General features: G+C 43.7%; 1 protein-coding gene and 1 non-coding gene across 6 annotated transcripts; one reads left to right on the top strand and one right to left on the bottom strand.

Annotated features, from left to right (window-relative positions):
- Positions 1 to 2,951: 2,951 nt before the first annotated feature.
- On the top strand, positions 2,952 to 18,918 carry ZNF239 (zinc finger protein 239). Of its 5 annotated transcripts, none has more exons than XM_066350071.1 (4): positions 2,952 to 3,002; positions 3,449 to 3,491; positions 9,372 to 9,501; positions 17,018 to 18,918. In XM_066350071.1, exons 2-4 carry the CDS (start codon positions 3,477 to 3,479, stop codon positions 18,490 to 18,492), a joined length of 1,620 nt encoding a protein of 539 aa, XP_066206168.1. In that variant the 5' UTR covers positions 2,952 to 3,002; positions 3,449 to 3,476; the 3' UTR covers positions 18,493 to 18,918. The 5 variants fall into 5 exon arrangements, with proteins under 5 accessions (XP_066206168.1, XP_066206166.1, XP_066206167.1 ...); XM_066350069.1 differs by lacking the exons at positions 2,952 to 3,002; positions 3,449 to 3,491 and adding exons at positions 3,005 to 3,405; positions 5,125 to 5,238; XM_066350070.1 differs by lacking the exons at positions 2,952 to 3,002; positions 3,449 to 3,491 and adding exons at positions 4,420 to 4,435; positions 5,125 to 5,238.
- On the bottom strand, positions 12,427 to 12,502 carry TRNAI-GAU (transfer RNA isoleucine (anticodon GAU)). The gene has a single exon. It is a non-coding gene; the product is annotated as a tRNA-Ile (tRNA).
- Positions 18,919 to 20,581: the final 1,663 nt, after the last annotated feature.

The following is a 20,581-nucleotide window of genomic DNA, read 5'->3' as shown; positions in this document are numbered from 1 at the left end:
TCTAATTTTTAAGGGGCCCAATATTTTCTTCTGCACCTGGGACCTCAACGTACCTTAATCTGCCTCTGGGAAGGGGTCACCAAATCTGAGTCTCCATCAGTCTAACACCACTCTCCACCCTGATGATTCTCTGAGACACTGCCCCACCCAAGTCACACAAAAACTTAACCAATTTCAGCAGCTTTTTCACACAAGCAACCAGCTGCACGTATTCCTAAAACCTCCAGGTCCACAAAGCCCAGACAAGCAGCAGCTGTCCTCGGCATGCCTCTTACTAAGCAGCCCCAAGCCCCGCACAGGTGGCAGCTAGCATCATTCCATAGGATAGCCCCTCCCAGGCACCTACAAGCCCAGCACAGGCAGCTACAAACTGCAAATCACTTTATTGCTCTTGCCAGGTGGTCCAAGGCCAGGAAAGGAAGCAGCTGAACTTAACCTGCACCAGAGATCCTCCCAAAAAACCCCAGAGCTGCACAAAGCAGACTGGCAAAGGGCAGAGTAGACCACTGAAGAGCAGAGAAGAGGTGTCTAGCCAGAGAGTCCTGGCTCCAGGTATGCCTCACAGCCATGCCGTTTTCACGGCTGTGTTCTATCACAATCGAGCTGTTTGCACTGAAAAGTTTCCTTCTTCACCCCATCCCAAATTGTGGATTCCTCTTGGCATTGAATTGGCGCCAATGACCATCGTTGACAGTATGAATTGGTGAAAAATTAAAATAGGGACTTCTGGTTCCCGTCAAGATGAAATAGCCCTATTTCTCCCAAGTCCTTCCTCCTGTAACTAAAAAACCCTAGAGTTCTGACTCCTGAGTAAAACATGACTGATTCCCTCATCTCCTCAAAATCTTAGGTCTAAATTTTCGTATTTATTCCTAGCATCCCTCAGTTCCCAAGTCAGCTCTCCTTTTTCCATAACACATATCACCTTATAACACATTATACCATTTATTTATAATTTTTTAATTTTATTTATTCATTTTAGAGAGGAGAGAGAAAGGGAGAGAGACACAGAGAGAGAGAGACAGAGAGGAGAGAGAGACAGAGAGAGAAGGTGGGGAGGAGCTGGAAGCATCAACTCCCATATGTGCCTTGACCAGGAAAGCCCAGGGTTTCGAACCGGCGACCTCAGCATTTCCAGGTATACCATTTATTTATAAAAATTATGTATTGCTTGTTTTCTCCACTAGTATTTAATATATAAAGTGATTTTTTAAAGTGTTGTTAACAGACGCTAAAATGTTGGCTAAACTAATGAACTTCAAAAGGTAGATGAAGATGCCAAGTGGCACATACCTGGTTCAAAATATTTTTACAGGTAAAGACGAAATTGCGAGTGATATTTTTTTTTCTTTTTTTTCTGAAGCTGGAAACGGGGAGAGACAGTCAAACAGACTCCCGCATGCGCCCACCAGGGGCGACGCTCTGCCCACCAGGGGGCGATGCTCTGCCCCTCGGGGCGTCGCTCCGCCACGACCAGAGCCACTCTAGCACCCGGGGCAGAGGCCAAGGAGCCATCCCCAGCGCCCGGGCCATCCTTGCTCCAATGGAGCCTCGGCTGCGGGAGGGGAAGAGAGAGACAGAGAGGAAGGGGGGGGGGGGGGAAGAAGCAAATGGGCGCCTCTCCCATGTGCCCTGGCCGGGAATCGAACCCGGGTCCCCCGCACGCCAGGCTGACGCTCTACCGCTGAGCCAACCGGCCAGGGCCGCGAGTGATATTTACATTCTTTTTCCCCCAGTAGTACATTAATACAATAGAAAAACACTTTAATGGGTATTCTTAAAATAATTCTTACTCGTTTGTGATTTTAAAAATAATAACGTCCCTGGCGGGATAGCTCAGCGGTAGAGCGTCGGCCTGGCGTGGGGGGACCCGGGTTCGATTCCCGGCCAGGGCACATAGGAGAAGCGCCCATTTGCTTCTTCACCCCCCCCCTCCTTCCTCTCTGTCTCTCTCTTCCCCTCCCGCAGCCAAGGCTCCATTGGAGCAAAGATGGCCCGGGCGCTGGGGATGGCTCCTTGGCCTCTGCCCCAGGCACTAGAGTGGCTCTGGTCGCAGCTGAGCGACGCCCTGGAGGGGCAGAGCATCGCCCCCTGGTGGGCAGAGCGTCGCCCCTGGTGGGCGTGCCGGATGGATCCTGGTCGGGTGCATGCAGGAGTCTGTCTGACTGTCTCTCCCCGTTTCCAGCTTCAGAAAAAATACAAAAAAAATAAATAAATAACATGAATGCACTCTCAGAGACCACTCAAAGGCAGTCCGCCGCAACCAGGAATCCGACTGGCCGCTGGAAGCCCTACTGGGCTGGGCACCGGAAATGTGATCCGGAAGTGACTCCCCGCCCGCAGTCCCCTGGGAATTGTAGTTCAGGGCACGCGCAAAGAGAACATGGGTCACACTCCAGGGTCCTCTGGCGCTCGGGTCACGTGAGAGGTGAGCGGTAATTGGCTGCTGGTACCTCCGTGGCTAGCATCGGACAGTGGGAGCGCAGGAGCTCATCGGGGACCCGGGAGCCTGGCCGGTGGCTGTGGAGGGCACGCGACCCACGGAGGTGCGTTGTCCCCACGCCGACCGCGCTGCGATTTAGAAGGGCTCTACTCTCTCCTGAGCGCCGGCCTTGGCGGGCCTGGGGGCTTCGCAGTTGACCTTTCCGCGCCGGGACTGGGCTTCTATGAAGGACGTTTAGGGTGGACATTAGGCAGCTGAGAGGGACCCCCGTGCGGAAGCAACGTCTGACCCCGCAGCACTGCCCTGAGTAGAGGTGGGCTCCGAGCCCCTGCGCCCCAGAGGGGAGTCTGGTCGCGGAGGGCGTCGCGGTATCCAAATGCACCCCGGGCGGCGACGCAGCCACCCCGAGATCTCCGACCGCCCTGCCGAACACTAGAGGCCGAACGTGGACCGTCACAGTGCTGCGAGGGGGCCCCAGACGGACCATAGCCTGGGGCAGAGACAAGGAGGTTCCTGGAGGTTGGAGACACCTCAGGAGAGGCTTTCACGCGCTGCTGGGGTGAGGACCCTGAGATCCGCTCCGGGGCTGCAGCCTCGGATTGGGGCGCAGGGATATTATGGCCTGTGGACAGGGCAGTTGCTGGGGTTAACCAATCAGGGAGTACGTTGTCGAGCTTCTTTTTCAGAGCACTGATGCCCAGGTGTATGTCAACGATTTGCAGGACTCGTTAGGGTCTGTGCAAAGGGACTTCCCCACTGCTCAGAGAGAAACCTGCATTTCAGCTCTGGTTTCCTGATTCGTTACTTATCTGAAAAAAAAAAAGACTTAACAGATGTGCAAAGATGAGAACAAATAAGCAGTTAGTTCCCTTCCCCGGGAACAGGTCTGCTTGCCTATTCCTGTCTCAGGAGCGGGAGGGACTTTTTCTCTACAGTCTTGTTGGACTGCCTGGTCCTGCAAGGTAGGCTTGATTTTCATGGCTGTTTCTCTTTTACGAGCTCTAGCTTTCCAGAACTCTGCCTTAGAGGAGGAATGTCCAATTTCCAGGTGAGTTGGGGTTTCTTCTCCGGAAATGCTACCTCCCTGAGAATGTAAGTAACCTTTCTAGGGTCAGGAGAAGGACGCCAGCATTGAGTGCCTTTCTGATGTCAGGTCCTGTCCTGTGTTGTTTTTCTTTTTTTTTCTTTCTTATTTTAAAATTTTTATTTATTGATTTTTAGAGAGGGGAAAGGACAGAGACAGAGCAAAAACCATTGATTGGTTGTTTCACCTATTCATGCCCTCATTGGTTGCTTGGTTGTTTCACCTATTCATGCCCTCTTTGGTTGCTTTTTGTATGTGCCTTGACCCGGGATCGAATCGGTTATCTGGGTATGTCAAAAGGATGTTCTAACCAACTAAGCTACCGGGACAGGGCCTGTTTTTCTCTTTATTGTGAGGCATATGGTATTTTATAAATGTGGGGGGTAGTAACGTCAATATACTAAGAGCATCTAGCTATATCAGATGATGTTACCAGGATCTGCACAGGTCTCTGCTGCCTCTATATTACATATCGTTTTTTCCTGAACTACCCTGCTTTCATGAACTTGGCCCACTCCCAAGAGCACTGGGCTTCGCTCTTTTCTATTTGTTTGTTTATTTTATTTTTATTTTTTAGTGAGAGGAGGGTAGGCAGACAGACAGACTCCCACATGTGCCTGACCGGAACCATGTGGCATGCCCACCAGGGGGCGATGCTTTGCCCATCTGTTTGCTCTGTTGCAACCAGAGCCATTCTATTGCCTGAGGCAGAGACCATGGAGCCGCCCTCTGGACCCTGGCCAACTTTGCTCCAGTGGAGCCCTGGCTGCAGAAGAGGTTGAGAGAGAGACAGAAAGGAGAGGGGGAAGGGTGGAGAAGCAGATGGCGCTTCTCCTCTGTGCCCTGGTCGGGAATTGAACCTGGGATTCCCATACCCCCGGCCAACACTCTACCACTGAGCCAACCAGGTAGGGCATGGTCTATAATCTTTGTACAGCATTGTGGTGGTTAGCTCTTTCACAGACTAGCACAAAATTTCTGGTGGACCAGTAATGGTCTGTAGACCAGTAGTTGAAAAACACTGGTTGAGGACAGTAAACTGCCTCAAGGTACTGAGAGCATGTCATCACTGTGCTTTGGAAAGTGATTGAGGACTTCAAGAGATTAGCATGTGTAAGACCCTGTGCTGTGTCTTTTCCTTCTCTTCTACCTGTTTCTGAGTAAAGATTATTTTATTCACTACTGATAAAGTTGGGGATTGTTAGTATAATAAATTTTGAGATTCTGGTATATATTATTACTGTTTGAATATAAAAAAGGACTTCATCCTAGCAATACTTGCTGAGTGTTTTTATATACCAGACATTGTCCTTGAGTCTGCTGAAAGGCAGCAGTTCCAATTTAACCCCTTTGTTCCTCTGTGACTTGGGGGAGCCACTTTGCCATTATGAACCTTAGTTTTCTCATCTGAAAATGAGAGTGTTGAGTTTAATCTCAAGTGTCTCTTTTCCTTGTAGCACTTGATTCTTTTAAATTGAATGTGAATTTTTTTTTTTTTTTAGAGAGACAGGAAGGGAGAGAGATGAGAAGCATCAACTTGTAGTTGCAGCACTTTAGTTGTTCATTGATTGCTTTCTCATATGTGTCTTGATCCCAGGGCCTCCAAATGAGCCAGCGACCTTTGGATTCAAACCATCCACCTCGGAGTTTTGAATCTGCGTCCTCAGTGTCCCAGGTCAATGCTTTAACTATTGCGCTACCACCTGATCAGGTTAGTTGCTGAGGATTTAAAGATTAGTTGAACATGGATTGTATCCTTTAGAATCTTATAGCAATTTGGGAGACAGATTTTATAGCTATAGTAGAGGTATGTGAAAGATATTATGGGATGTTGGAGGAGGAGGCATCTAACTCATCCTCATGCTTCAGAAAGGAGCTTGTGGATTGTCCTGAAATTGAAAGGAGTTTCAAAATGGGAAATATAAGTCAGGGCAGATGCAATATATAAAAGGCTGTTCTAGAGTAAAGTATGACCTTTAGAGGACTGCTGCTGATCCAGTGTGACTACAGCCCCTATCCACCTATTGCTGCCTTCTGCATTACTGTTTCCTGCTGTCTGCAAAGTAAAGCAATGGATCCAGCGCGGAAGAGCTCTGGAAAGGAAATGGAAAGGCACATGATGTATGTAGTTTGGAGGAGTTTGACATTTTTGGTTGAAGGGGGTGTAGCAAGAGGGATAGGAAACTGCTGGTCCCGTGACCATCCACTTTGGATGTCCCTCAGGATACTTGATATACTTTCTGAGAGTAAGAATGTGTCATACCTTGGGGTGTCTTAAAAGCTCCACTGATACCAGGGAAGACTATTCATTATTCAGTCTTTTAGTCCCAACTTTGTCATGCTTTAGCAGGACCACTATTTTTTTTTCTTTTCCCCTGATACACTGATTCCTTTCACTTGGTCCACTGTCATACCATTTCTCTTCTTGGAATTTTCAACCTACTACAAAGTTTGTACTCCATCAACATAACCTTTCCATTCTCACTACAGAATTCTCCCCACACTTAGTCTGTGGGTTTTTAAAATTACTAAATGGACTATTCGATCTATGAATTTAAAAATGGCAAACCTTGCATTTGAAGACTTGAGTTACCCTGGCCGGCTGGCCCAGTGGTACAGCGTCGGCCTGGCGGGCAGGAGTCCCGGGTTCGATTCCCAGCCAGGGCACACAGGAGAAGCGCCCATCTGCTTCTCCACACTTCCCCCTCTCCTTTCTCTCTATCTCTCTCTTCCCCTCCTGCAGCCAAGGCTCCATTGGAGCAAAGATGGCCCGGGTGCTGAGGATGGTTCCATGGCCTCTGCCTCAGGTGCTAGAATGGCTCTGGTTGCAACAGAGCAACGCCCCAGATGGGCAGACATCGCCCCCTGGTGGGCATGCCGGGTGGATCCCAGTCAGGTGCATGCAGTCTATCTGACTGCCTCCCCGTTTCCAACCTCAGAAAAATACAAAAAAAAAAAAAAAAAAAGACTTGAGTTACTGTGGTCTAGGTAAGAAATGAAGGTCCAGAGTGGAGCTGATAAGGTGCTGGCCTTCTTTCTCCCAAGTGATAAGGGGCTTGTGGAAGCACCACATAGGGCACAGGGGCACCACTGCAGTCTTGGGGAACAGGAAGACTAGCAAAGGCTGGGAATTCTACACAATGACCCTGGTTCTAGCCAGTCAGGGCTTGCTAGAAGGCCAGTTGTGGGGCTGCACAGATGATCTTAGGAAGCTGCTGTAGGCCACGCACCACTCATGTCAACATAGAAACTTCCAGCCCTGGCCATACAGCTCAGTTGTCATCGTGATATGCTGGAGGATGCCAGTTCAGTCTCCGGTCAGGGCACATATAGAAATGGATTGATGCTCTGTTTCTCTCTCCCTTCCTCTTTAAAAGTCAATAAAATAAAATTTAATTCTTTTTCTTTTTTTATTGATTTTTTTTTTTTTTTTTACAGAGACAGAGAGAAAGTCAGAGAGAGGGACAGACAGACAGGAACAGAGAGATGAGAAGCATCAATCATCGGTTTTTCGTTGCGACACCTTAGTTGTTCATTGATTGCTTTCTCATATGTGCCTTGATCGTGGGCCTTTAGCAGACCGAGTAACCCCTTGCTCGAGCCAGCGACCTGGGTCCAAGCTGGTGAGCTTTGCTCAAACCAGATGAGCCCATGCTCAAGCTGGTGACCTCGGGGTCTTGAACTTGGGTCCTCCGCATCCCAGTCCGACGCTCTATCCACTGCGCCACTGCCTGGTCAGGCTAAAATAAAATTTAAATAAAAATAAAAGAAACTTCCAAACCTGTAAGAATATTTTATGAGTTTATTTGAGCCAAACTGAAAAATTGTTGGGAAGCAGAACCTCAAAGAATTGAGAAAATTGGCCCTGGCCAATTGGCTCAGTGATAGTGTCGGCCTGGCATGTGGAAGTCCTGAGTTCCATTCCTGGTCAGGGCACACAGAAGAAGCACCCTTCTACACCCCTACCCCGCTCTATCTCTCTATCTCTTTCTCTCCCTCTCCCTATGGCAGCCATGCCTCGAATGGTTCTAGCAAAGTTGGCCCCAGGTGAGAACAGCCCCATGGCCACACCTCAGGTGCTAAAATAGCTTGGTTGTCAAGCAGTGGAGCAATGGTCCCAGCCAGACAGAGCTTCACCTGCTGTCTGGAAAACAGTTTTACTGCTTATTTTGTACATCAGAATCAAAGGGAAAGACAGAAGGGGGTTACATGAAATTGGTGATAGATTAGGGAGGTGGGAGAAAGCAAAAGGGAGACATCTTTGCTGAAGTTTACTGAAATTTCTGTTTTACAGGGGCAGGAATAAGATAGTTAATAGTTAACATAATAATAACAGTGAGATAGTTTGCTAGTTCCTGCTCTGGTGGCTGCACCCTGAGGGGGCAGGAAAAGAAGATGACCCTTACATTTCAAAGGCATGTTATCAGTCCATTATTGTAGATGCAAAACAACATACAGGCTTGATTAGGGTAAGCATTGACTTTTGTTTAGAGAAAAATATCACCCCTAAGACATGACTACCTACTATGAACTGCTTTTAGTTAAAAAGTTTTCATTTCAGACTATCCTGTGTGGTAACTTGAGGTCTCTTGAGTTTGCAAGGCCATCATGCAGGGATCACCTGAGCTTGTGAGGTTAGTATGTGGCCTCATCTTTTTTTTGTTTTCATTCACACTTGCAAAGAACCTCACACTGCTGGATACCCCTCACCTCCTAGAGCACTGGGGAGGGAAGGCAACCCAACATAAGAAAGTGGTATGCTTGAGTGCCAAGTTTTACATTTGCCTTGGCTGAATAGAGTGAATAAACATGCCTGACCCGGTGGTGGCACAGTGGATAGAGCATCAACCTAGAATGCTGAGGTCCCAGGTTCAAAACCTGAGTCAGGCCCTGGCCAGTTGGCTCAGTGGTAGAGCGTTGGCCCAGCATGTGGAAGTCCTGGGTTTGATTCGTGGCCAGGGCACACAGGAGAGGTGCCCATCTGCTTCTCCATCCTTCCCCCTCTCCTTCCTCTCTGTCTCTCTCTTCCCCTCCTGCAGCCAAGGCTCCATTGGAGCAAAATTGGCCCGGGTGCTAAAGATGGCTCCATGGCCTCAGGCGTTAGAACGTCTCCAATTGCAGCAGAGCAACGCCCCAGAGGGGGTTGAACATCGCCTCTGGTAGGCATGCTGAGTATATCCTGGTCAGGTACTTCAGAAAAATACAAAAAAAAAAAACCCTGAGTCACCAGCTTGAGCATGGAGTCATAGACATGAACACACGTCACAGCTTGAAGCCCAAGGTCCCTGGTTTAAGCAAGGGGTCACTGACTCAGCTGGAGCCCTCCTGGTCAAGGCACTTTACGAGGCAATGAACGACTAAAGTGCTGCAACTACGAGTTGATGCTTCTTATCTCTCTCTTTGTCTGTACCCTCACACACACACGCTGGCACGCTCTCTCTCTCTCTCTCTCTCTCTCTCTCATGCACGTGTGCTCTTGCTTTAAAAAAAAAAAATCTCAGGTTAAAATGTTGGGTGAATTATTCTCATGTCTGTTGCAGTAGGATACTAGTAGGAGTGGGATGGAAAGGACAACCCAGCTATGACCATGAGATGACAGTGATATGGAAAGATCAAGTAGCTGAGCGAGCTGTGGGCAGGAGGGGAAGGGTTCTAAAGGAAGTAGCAAAGTAGATGAGAAAGGAAAGAGCTTCCAACAAAACTTGCTCTAGATCCCTCAGATCCCTGCACTACACACTTCTACACCATTCGCATCTTTTCAAGTGCTACCAACCTCACCTTCCTTCCAGGAGGGCATTTGTGCAGATGCTAGTCAGTTAAGGAGGAATGCGCTTAATGTTTTAGGAACCAGTAACATTCAAGGATTTCTCTGTGGACTTCACTGAGGATGAGGAGCAGGGTCACCTGGATCCTGCTCAGAGGAAGCTGCACAGAGCTACAATGCTGGAGAACTACAGCCACTTGGTCTCTGTGGGTAAGAACGTGAGCCTGGACACCTCCCTGTTGGAGTCTTTGCTGCTTCTATTTTAAATGGTGATGGGACCCCAGGCATGTGGTTCAAGAATCAGTTTCCTAATTTATTTTCTGCACAAAAGGATGTTTCTGGTTATTCTGAGCATCTAAAGAACTTCATTTGGTAAGATCTGGAGAATGGTAGCTTTACTGTCTTGTCTGAGAAGCCGTACCTGATCCATCCCTGATAAACCAGAATTTGGGATGGTTTTGCTTTCTGCATGGTTACCCAAACTCTGTTTCCCAGATATGATTTCTCAGTTGCAGAAAGTTGAAGATAATTATATAATAAAGAACAAACTCCAAACATATCAGCAAGGCATTATGGCAAGTTACAAATCCAGGCTAATCCGGGAAAGAGAAGTCCCTTTTTAAAATTTTTATTTCTTGATTTTAGCAAGAGAGGAAGGGAGAGAGAGAGAAACAGGAATATCAATCTGTTCCTTTATGTGTCCTGACCGAGTATCAAACCAACAGCCTCTGTGCTTCAGAACGATGTTCCAACTGAGCTATCTGGCCAGTGCGAGAAGTCCTTTTAAAAATATTTTAGGACTTCTCTTCGAACTTCTCTGCTCTGTGGAAATAGCTGAGGCTTCAAGGGAACTCTCCACAAACTGATCTATCAATATCAATTTACCTACTCTCCCTTCTACCTTCTGAGAAACTTGTGGTATTTCTCATTCACACAGACCTTTTCTTTTTTTAGTGCATGCGCGAGAGAGACAGGAAAGGAGAGATGAGAAACGTCAAATTGTAATGTGGCACTTTAGTTGTTCATTGATTGCTTTCTCGTATGTGCCTTGACCGGGGACTCCAGCTGAGCCAGTGACCCCTTGCTTCAACCAGCGACCTTGAGCTTCAAGCCAGTGGCCATGGGGTCATTTCTATGAACCTGGTGCTCAAGCTGGTGAGCCCACACTCCAGATAGAAGAGCCCATGCTCGAGCTATGACCTCAGGGTTTCAAACCTGAATCCTCAGCATCCCAGGACCGGGATGCACTATCCACTGCAACAACACCTGGTTAGGCGACACAGACCTCTGTACTCTCCCACATTTTCCTCACATTGGTCTTGTACTATCTTTGCCTGGATTTTATTTTCATTACAAATCCCCCTGTCCTGCAATATCTAGTTTCCTTTTTTTCTTACACATTGAGATTCATCTATCTCACCTTCTGAATATAAGACACAATTGTGGTGAGGCAAAATCCCATATCCTAGAGATAGATAGGAATATAATTGATACAAGTTTTTCTCAAAAGTATTTTGGCTGCTTGAAGCAAAGAGCCTTAAACATTTTTGATGAAATAACTTATTTTGATGAAATAATTTACAAGAGGTCCTCGGGTTATGACACAGTTCCATTCCTATGACAGTGATGTAACCCGAATTTTGGTGTAAATTGAAACATACCCTACCCTAAGTCACTTACCTATCCTTACACAGTTATAAAATCATAATCTAGAACATAAAAACACAATTCCTTCACTGATAAACCACATTACTGCATATTCTTCCACCGTGTGCAACCAAACTATACTGCTCACAAAAATTAGGGGATATTTTATGCAGTGGTACCTTGAGGTACAAATTTAATTCGTTCTGTAACCGAGCTTGTAAGTCAGTCAACTCGTATATCAAACTGCCAATACTGGACCCGTGCGTCAACGCGCCAACTAGCGGCAGTTTCCCAAATCACGACTTGTATCTCGGAGTTTTGCTCAGATCTCGAACAAAAATACGGACCGAGTCACAGCTCGTATCTTAAAAAAAATTCGTATGTTGGTCTGTTTGTGTATCAAGGTAGCACTGTAGCTTCATATTCATTTTGAAATACCCCTAATTTTTGTGAGCCATATAGTTCACCCATGTAGTCCATAAGTATGATGCTAACAACGTAAGCCAAAACACTCATGTCTCAATATTTTTAAGTTTTTAAGGGAGTGAGCATCATAAACTTGAAATGTCGAGATTGTCGTAACCCAAAGACCTCTGTATTTCCATAGGTATCTACCCTAAGGAAGTAATCAGTAACTCCAACTGAAAATTGTAAACAGTCATTGTAGAATTACTTAATATAGTGAAATATTATTCATCAAATATATCAGAGGGGCTTGGTTGTATAAATTATAGGGGCACATACAAGAGAAAAAGATGTAGCCATTAAAAACATTTCTTTTAAAACTTTATTTTTATTGAATTTGTTGGGGTGACATTGGTTAATGAAATTATACAGGTTTCAGGTGTACAATTCTATTATAGATATATTATCCATGTATTGTATTGTGTGGTCACCATCCCAAATCAAGTCTCTTTTCATCACCGTTTATCCCCCTTTACCATCTTCTACCTCCCCCCACCCACTTTACCTCTGGTAATCACCATACTGTTGTCTGTGAGTTTTTTTGTTTCATTGTTTGTTTGCTTTTGCTTACTCCCTTCATCTTTTACACCCTGCCCTCAACTCCCTCCACTATGACAGCTGGCTGTTTTGTAATATCATAGAGCTCTTTGTTATGTTGTATTAGCTCCCTGTGAAAGGACTTTTTTTCTCATTATGTCAGCAATTTTCTTCTAATATTACATACTCATTCTTAATTTTTTTTTTTTTTTTTTTCCTGAAGCTGGAAATGGGGAGAGACAGACAGACTCCCGCATGCGCCCGACCGGGATCCACCGGGCACACCCACCAGGGGCGACGCTCTGCCCCTCCGGGGCGTCGCTCTGCCCCGACCAGAGCCACTCTAGCGCCTGGGGCAGAGGCCAAGGAGCATCCCCAGCGCCCGGGCCATCTGCTCCAATGGAGCCTTGTCTGCGGGAGGGGAAGAGAGAGACAGAGAGGAAGGAGGGGGGGGGGGTGGAGAAGCAAATGGGCGCTTCTCCTATGTGCCCTGGCCGGGAATCAAACCCGGGTCCCCCGCACATCAGGCCGACGCTCTACCGCTGAGCCAACCGGCCAGGGCCTCATTCTTAATATTTTTAAAAACCAATATCACAAGGTTTTATTACTACTTGTAAAAGCTACCATTAATACAGTTCCTGTCCATGATTTTCATAGACCTGTTATTTCTGCAGTGATTCCCAAGTATTGTTCTTTGACTATTTAATAATTTTTGCCCTGGCTGGATATCTCAGTTGGTTAAAGCATCATCCCAAAGCACAGAGGTTGCCAGTTCAATCCCCAGTCAGGGCACATACAGGAAGATGTTCATGTCTCTCTCCTGCTCTCTCCCTTCCTCTCTATAAAATCAATAAAATAAACATTAAAAAATAATAATAAGTTTGACCCACCTCATGATTTAACTGCCCCAAATGGCACTGTTTTACTTTTGTTTTTCTTTTTGCTATTACTTTTAAACTTTTTAAACAAAGTAATACATTCACCTAAGTAAAGCAAATTGTGTGGAAAGGCTTGTAATCAAAACCAGTCTCCTGCTCTGCTGTTCCTTTTGCCACACGGTATGGCTTCTCAGAGCCACTCAGTTTTAATGTTTTAAGCTGATTTTTAGTATTTGCCTTCATATTTCCAAATAATATGCTTATACAGGCTACTACTTTTTAAAAAGAGAATAAAAAGCATTAAAAGTTGTACAGTGTCACTTGTCAATTAAACCTTAATAAAGCTGGGGGGGGGAAAGTAATATATAATGAGGATATTAGAGAAAGGTGGAAAATAAATTATGCATGAGTAGCAAACTTTTAAGTACACTAAATATTTTCAGTTCATTAAAGTCATACTTCAAAAATAAGCAGTGAAAAGATGCACAATGAAAACTTTCTTCCATGTTCCCAACTTCACATCACCCAGGTTCTGGTCGGATGCTATCACAGACCATCTGCAGTGAATAAATCTTGTGCAAATGCCATTTCACAACTGTGCCTGGAAATCTAAAGATTGAGACCCCCAAACCAGAATGATGACTGCATACCTTTGTGATTTTGATCAGTAATTGTCAAAATGTCCTTGTTGCGGGGTGACACCAATTTATACTCATAAGCAGTGTATGTCTTCAGGCTTTGTGATCTTGCCAGTTTAACAGGTAGAAATTGGTATTTCAGTCTAGTTTTAATTTGAATTTATTATGATTTGATATATTGCTGTTTTTCAGTTTATCAATATTTGATATTGCTCTTGACTTCTTTACAACATGGATGAAAATTGAGCTCTTGTACATTACTTTCTTGGCATGCCCATCTTCATCAGAATTTAGGTCAGTGCTACATTAGTGATCAATGTTTATATTGCTTTGACTTTATAATTTTTATTCCTTACAGAGTCAAGTCATATGCTATACTATGATTACAGTTTCTTTTTTTTTTCTTTCCTAAAGCTAATACTTGCTCTTTTAAATATATATATATTTTGAGGAGAGGGTTACTTCCATACTGTTCCATAGTGTTTGGGTTAATTTGGTTAATTACTAGTTTCTTTTATGTATCAAGAATTGATGCAGCTTAATTTTCTACTAATTTCATAATCACTTTCCCTCCAAAATGAGAAGATATTTTTCAGTTATCTTCAGTTGTCCAGTATTGCTGATTAATAATTCAATGGCATTTTCTGGGATTTCTATTTTTCCTTGAAGTCCTGAAATTTCATATACTGTTTTTATCATTCAGTGGGCCCTGAATTGAGTTCTAAGAAACGTTTTGTTTTCTTTTTCTGATATTTCTTTCCCTTTGTTCTGTCTGTGCTGTATTCATTAAACTTCTACAAGATGTATGTTTACTTTACCTTTCCATCTGTGTGTCCTTTTATGCTGCATTCTAGAATTCCCTCAATCTTCCAGCCTACTCATGTGTTAACTTTGCTGTTTAGCGCATCTAGACTCAGACTACCTGACAGTTACTTCACCATTACAATCTTGGTGTCCTTGTGTGTAGAAAGGGTATCCCAGCAATTCCTCTCACATAAGATTGGGTGTTTCATAGAGGTCTTAATTATTAGGATTATCATGTTTTTCAATCCTTTTATTAATTTAGAAGAATTCTGATTCTTTTTCATGTGTTTACATCTTATTAAATTATGTTGTTTTTCTAGATGTGGTATCCTCTCATATTTCTCTGGGGTTTGTTTGTAGTTTTTTGTGGGGGGGGGGTTACATTTATTTATTGACTGTAGTGAGACAGAAAGGTAGAGAGAGACAGGAACATCAATCTGTTCCTGTATGTGCCCGGACCAGGGATCAAACCGGCAACCTCTGAGCTTCAGGACGATGCTAACGAACCGAGCTATCCAGCCAGGGCTTTCTGGGATTTTAATTACGTACATTTAAATTCTGTTTCCTTCATTCACTATTTCTTGAGTTTGTGCCACTCTTTATAGAAATTAGTTTCTACTTTTTTGTCTTACATTTTTTTTATTGTCTCACTTTCCCCCCAAATGTTCACAGTATGATATTGGAGTGTGCATCCTCAGCTGCTACCCAGCCCTCTGTGGTGCATGCAGGTTCTGCTGATAAGGGATGCCTCTGCTGACTGGGCTTGGGGTGGGGATAGTAAGAGTCCAGATGGTGGGTGGTGTAAACTCCTTTTCTGAGGGTGCCTTTTCAGACAAGTAAGTTATCTGGGGCATGCCATATTTTGATGTCCAGCTCTGGGATATCTTCTTGCAGAAATCCCTCTTTAGGGGTTACCTTAAGGCACTTTGTCCATATGTATGTCTTGGGTCAGTTGCTTTTTTTTACCAGTGGTTTTCAACCTTTTTATGCTTGGGGACCAATGAAAATAGGAGAATTATTTCAGGGACCACTAAGGCAGAAATCACCCTGAATATAAGTGAATTTGACTAAGGTCATTGGATATAATCTTTATACAACAGCAGGATGGTTCACTCTTTCACACACTGGCACCAAATTTCTGGCAGACCAGTTCACAGACTGGTGGTTGAAAAACAGTGGCTTAATCCACCCTGTCGCTGTACAGGGTCAGCAATGCCTCAACTTCTGCCTCTCTTTTTAGTCCAATTGATACTATAGGGGTCTTTATGGGGCTACTTCTATCAGTTACCCAGTATATTTCATTTTCTGTTGGGTGGTTGGGAGAGTGGTGCTGCTAATGGCAACAACTAGTCTAACCATAAGAAATGCCTAACGTGAATTTCATGAATTTTCTGCTTCTCCTGAATTTCTAGGATAAGCCTCTCTTTATAATTGTTGATCCTGAGTTTAAACTTTGAATTATTTGAATTTTTAGGACTTCTTGAGAAGATCTCTTACTCCTTCAGAAGGCTTCTCCTATACATGGTTTGAGCTGTGTGCAATGTTTTTTTCTAGTTTCTCTGTCATTCCTGATCCATTTGTTCTTTATCATCTAGGAGTTCCTCAACATTTTTATTCTGGTGATGACAACGCTTCTTTTTTTCCAAGACTTTTATAGATTTTTTTTGTCATTTCAGGATAATATTAGGATATTCACTCTAATTCCTTTGACCAACATATGTACTAGTAATTCTAAAATCTTTATGTTAGCACAGTTCTCTCTCAGAAGTTCCAGGTTCATAATCTCGCTGCTTATTGGATGAGCAGTGTAGGAAGATTCTAACAGCACCACAAATTAAACATTTGATTTAGACTTTGTCATCTGTCCTTCTCTCCTCCAGCCTTTTCCTTTTACATAGCATCCCCAAACCTAGTCACTCAAGCAGGGAACTTGGGGAACGTACATGGTGCTTCCTTTCCCTTCACATGATTTAGAATATCTCTCTCCATAACCATCATCTGATTTGCTACAGCAGTTGTTTCTCTGCCTGAAGTCTTGCTCATTTCTGAGGGGGCAGGTCAGTGGTTTCATTCCCAATTGAAGTCCTTTGATAGCTTTAAATCCCTAAGGGTTTTAGCCTTAAATCCTCAGTAGTACATACAAAGCCCTTCTGGCTCCTGCCTTCCTCTCCTAGGCACACTTTTTACCACTATTACCTGAAGCTGTTCACAGGAAACTCTTCATAATTTTCCTAAACATGTCATATTTTTTCTCCACATTTTTTTTGTTGTTGTTGTTTTCCTTATATCTGCCCCCAGATTTGGATCTAATGCCCTTACTCTGTATTCCCATACCTGGTTGTACCTGTATCTCCTGTAGCCAGATGTGGTGTTATCATTGTTGATATATTTGTCTTTCTTCCCCATATGTAGGCTCTAGTTTGATAAGTAAAAAGGTTTGTTTTCTTTCTTGTATCCCCAGTATCTGTTAAAGTGGATTACCAATTAAATGCAAATTTACTTAAAATGAAATAAATGAAATGTAACTTGTAGCAAGAATGTAGGATTCATAATCTTCTGCAGTGGCTCTACTTAAAAGCAGAGACAAGATTTCTGTGTTTTGTACAAAGTCTTCTCTCTGGTGTTAACCCAAAGGGCATGACTGTAGGACAAGACTGAACTTTTTCCTAGTCACTAAGTCTTCAGGATTTAGGCACTCAGATTCTAAAATCTTAGAATCAATCCTTTGTTTTTATCACTGAATTCTTTGTTCCTTAGGAGACTTGAATGAAAATTCTGTGGAGAATCTTAAAGAGAAAGGACTTAGGGATCTATTATATGAAGAGCTTTCCTGTTGGCTAACTTTGGAAGAGATGGCCAGTACAATAACTGGGAGTCAGGCTTATATTGTGAATCTTCAAGGAGAAGTGTACAGGAACCCTGAACTAGATCTTTCCCCTTCTCAAAAGTGGGGAGAAGCATCTTCTCACATTTCCACAAACAAAAGCAGTGTTGTGACCTGTCAAAGTGATGGTTTCAAAAACATAGAAAGTGAAGAATATCGGTCTTTGAAAGTTCCAAACCAAATGGCCATACAGGACTCCTCAGTGACGTTTTGTAAGAATGAGCCCCAGGATCCTCAGGAAAACCAAAGTCTGTTTGTAACTGGAGAAAGCACTGAAAGAAAAGTGTCAGGAGGGAAAAGTCCTCCCATAGATCATTGTTCAGAGACCCTTCATTTTAAACTTGTGTCTGATGTCATAGAACTGGTCTCACCATTTTTCAGTGGTGAAGAAATTTGCCAGAATAGCCAGTTGAAAGAATCCTTGGATCCCTTTGACTGTAACTATAACAACATTTATGGTTGGAAATCACAGGTGATCAGTCATCAGAGAGCTCACAGAGAGGCGCATCCCTGTAACCATTATAACTCTGGAAAAATACCTAATGCCAGATCAGATGGTCATGAACGTGAGAAAATGCACATTGCAGAGAAACAGCACCAGTTCATCTGGGATAAGGACTTCAGTAGGAGCTCAGAACTGCTTCATCAGAAAAACCACAAAGAAGAAAAGCCCTACAAATGTGAGCAGTGTGGGAAGGGCTTTGCGAGGAGCTCAAGTCTCCTCATCCATCAAGCAGTCCATACTGATGAGAAACCTTATAAGTGTGACAAGTGTGGGAAGGGCTTCACAAGGAGCTCAAGTCTGCTCATTCATCAGGCAGTCCATACAGGCGAGAAACCTTATAAGTGTGACAAGTGTGGGAAGGGCTTTTGTCAGAGCTCCAAACTGAATATCCACCAGCGAGTGCACACTGGGGAGAAGCCCTATGAGTGTGGGGAGTGTGGAATGAGCTTCAGTCAACGCTCTAACCTGCACATCCACCAGCGAGTCCACACGGGAGAGAGGCCCTACAAATGCGGAGAGTGTGGGAAGGGCTTTAGTCAGAGCTCAAACCTTCACATTCACCGATGCATACACACAGGGGAGAAGCCTTACCAGTGCTATGAATGTGGGAAGGGCTTCAGCCAGAGCTCAGATCTCCGCATCCATCTCAGAGTCCACACTGGGGAGAAGCCCTATCACTGTGGCAAGTGCGGGAAGGGCTTCAGCCAGAGCTCCAAACTCCTCATCCACCAGAGAGTACACACTGGAGAAAAGCCCTATGAGTGCAGCAAGTGTGGTAAGGGCTTCAGCCAGAGCTCCAACCTTCACATCCACCAGCGGGTTCATAGGAAAGATCCCTGTTAAAGAGCTCTTCAATTACATGCTCATGATCTCAAGACTTAAATATTCTTAATATCTTAACTCTATATTCTATGAAGGAGAGAGAGAATGAATTATTGTTAAGTTCCTTCACTGAAAATAATTCATTTAATTAAAATATTTACACGCCAAGAACTTTGTTATCCCATACAATGAATTGCTTGTTCCAGTTCCTTAGATGGGTAGAGTGAAAACATCTGTACTCTGTAACTCAGCCAGTGTTAGAACTTCATACCCAGCATTTATAACTGCACAGATTTATCCAAGCACAACATGTTACCCTTTGTTCACAATCTCTGAGAAATTGGAACACTGACTTCTCTTCAAATTGTGTGCCTTGTGTTTTTCATATTTCTTTCCAACCCTGAATAACCATAAATAAACTACAATTATAATATGGTTTTAGCCATAGGGTGGCTGGAGATATAATGGGCATGGAAATTTGTTGTGTTTATAACAAAGACGCACAACAGTCTGGCTACACAAGAAGGTTAAGAGCTACTCAAGTAGTACATCCCATATACCATTTTACAGGATGTTGAATCCCCTTCCTCACAAAGCAACAGCTTAGGGACAGTATGGATGCAGCTAGTCAACTGGTTTTCTTTCAGTTCTCACCACCTTATATGACTACCCTAAACTAGAGCCACGTAAGTACACACACCATGTTGAAATGTATTTAAATGAATTCAGTTCTTCTCTCAACACTTCTGTCTTATGTTTCCTTAGTTTTCTTGACCACCTATGTTCTATACTAAGCAAAACAAACGAGTCAGGAGAGAAAGTTTCTGATATTTGTCTCTTCAGTCTCATATCTTATTTATTGGGGTGACACTGGTTAACATACGGATTTCAGGTGCCCAATTCTACAACACATGTCTGTACACCATACTGTGTGTCCCTTCCCCAGTCAAGTATTCATCCGTCACCAATTTATCTCCCTACCCTTCTACCCCTCCCCTGCAACACCACACTGCTGTGTGTGTCTGAGTGTTTCCTTTTTCTTCTTTTGCCCTCTTTTTGCTCAGTACTTCTACCTCCTTCACCCCCTGACAGCTGTCAGTCAGGCTTATCTAATATTTGATTTACCCTCAAAACATTTGTTTTTGCATCTCCAGCCTATTTGGACCTCACTATAGACATCTAATTCATATTTACAATGTTATTTTTATATTTTGCTAACAGTACTTAATATAAAAATAGCTATAAAAATTTTAAACCATATTAGGAGAACATGGTTAGGAAGATAAGGCCTAAAATATGCATTATATAGACTTCATTTGTGTGAGTGGGATTGGGTGGAGCTAGGACACCTGAAAGTCGTTCATCCTCCAGGAGTTAATGCACGAAGTTTGTGCAACAGTTGAGAATACATAACTAAATTGGGAGTTACTGGCTGCCCAGTGTTCTATATCTGTGTTTTTCCAATGACTAGTATCCATATGTGAAAAATATAAGGAAAATATGGATGCTTTATTAGCCTGAGAAGGTGAGATTGTAACTGATACACCCAGCCAAAGGTAACCTAACAAAGTAAATGGATATAGATAACAAGGAAGGTTTACATTAATAAACCCAATGATTTAAAAGTCTTTTGAGGTGAATAGGAGAGGTTTGGAGAAGATAAAAGGAATTGGTGGGCTTTGAATTGTTTCTGGAGCCACACCTCTAGCCTTGTAAAGACTTTATTGTAAAACAAGGACAGTTGTTTATAATACCTTAACCTTAAGAATAGGAGCATCACTTAAATGTTGGCCAAGGACTGACAAATCCACTCATTTTTGGAATATTTTTTTCCATCTGCATATATTTTTACATTCAGTCTCTGTAGTGAAGGAGGAGTTACAAGGCAGCAGCTGGGAATGTAGTATAGCAATTACAGAGATCTAGTTTACAGATAGCTTAGGGTAATCTCTGAGGGCCAGAAAGGTTTGACTGTGTGGAATCTCCATCCATTTTCCTTGGGGAATGGCAAAATAGGTCTAGTTGTAAGAAAGTATTAAAATTAATGGTGCCATTGACTGTCTAAGCTTCATCACCCAACTTATATTGGGGCCAGGCTGTGTTGCAAAAA

This window comes from Saccopteryx leptura, chromosome 9 (assembly GCF_036850995.1).
Source record: "Saccopteryx leptura isolate mSacLep1 chromosome 9, mSacLep1_pri_phased_curated, whole genome shotgun sequence".
In the NCBI taxonomy this organism is placed as follows: domain Eukaryota; kingdom Metazoa; phylum Chordata; class Mammalia; order Chiroptera; family Emballonuridae; genus Saccopteryx; species Saccopteryx leptura.
The sequence above is the reverse complement of the archived record's forward strand: the minus strand, read 5'-3'. Positions and strand labels throughout refer to the sequence as shown.

Coding starts and splice junctions, on each gene's coding strand:
- ZNF239 (XM_066350069.1), top strand. CDS start 5,134: ATGAGCCAGCGACCTTTGGATTCAAACCATCCACCTCGGAGTTTTGAA. Junction 5,239..9,371: donor TTGCGCTACCACCTGATCAG/GTTAGTTGCTGA, acceptor TTAATGTTTTAG/GAACCAGTAACATTCAAGGA. Junction 9,502..17,017: donor CAGCCACTTGGTCTCTGTGG/GTAAGAACGTGA, acceptor TTTGTTCCTTAG/GAGACTTGAATGAAAATTCT.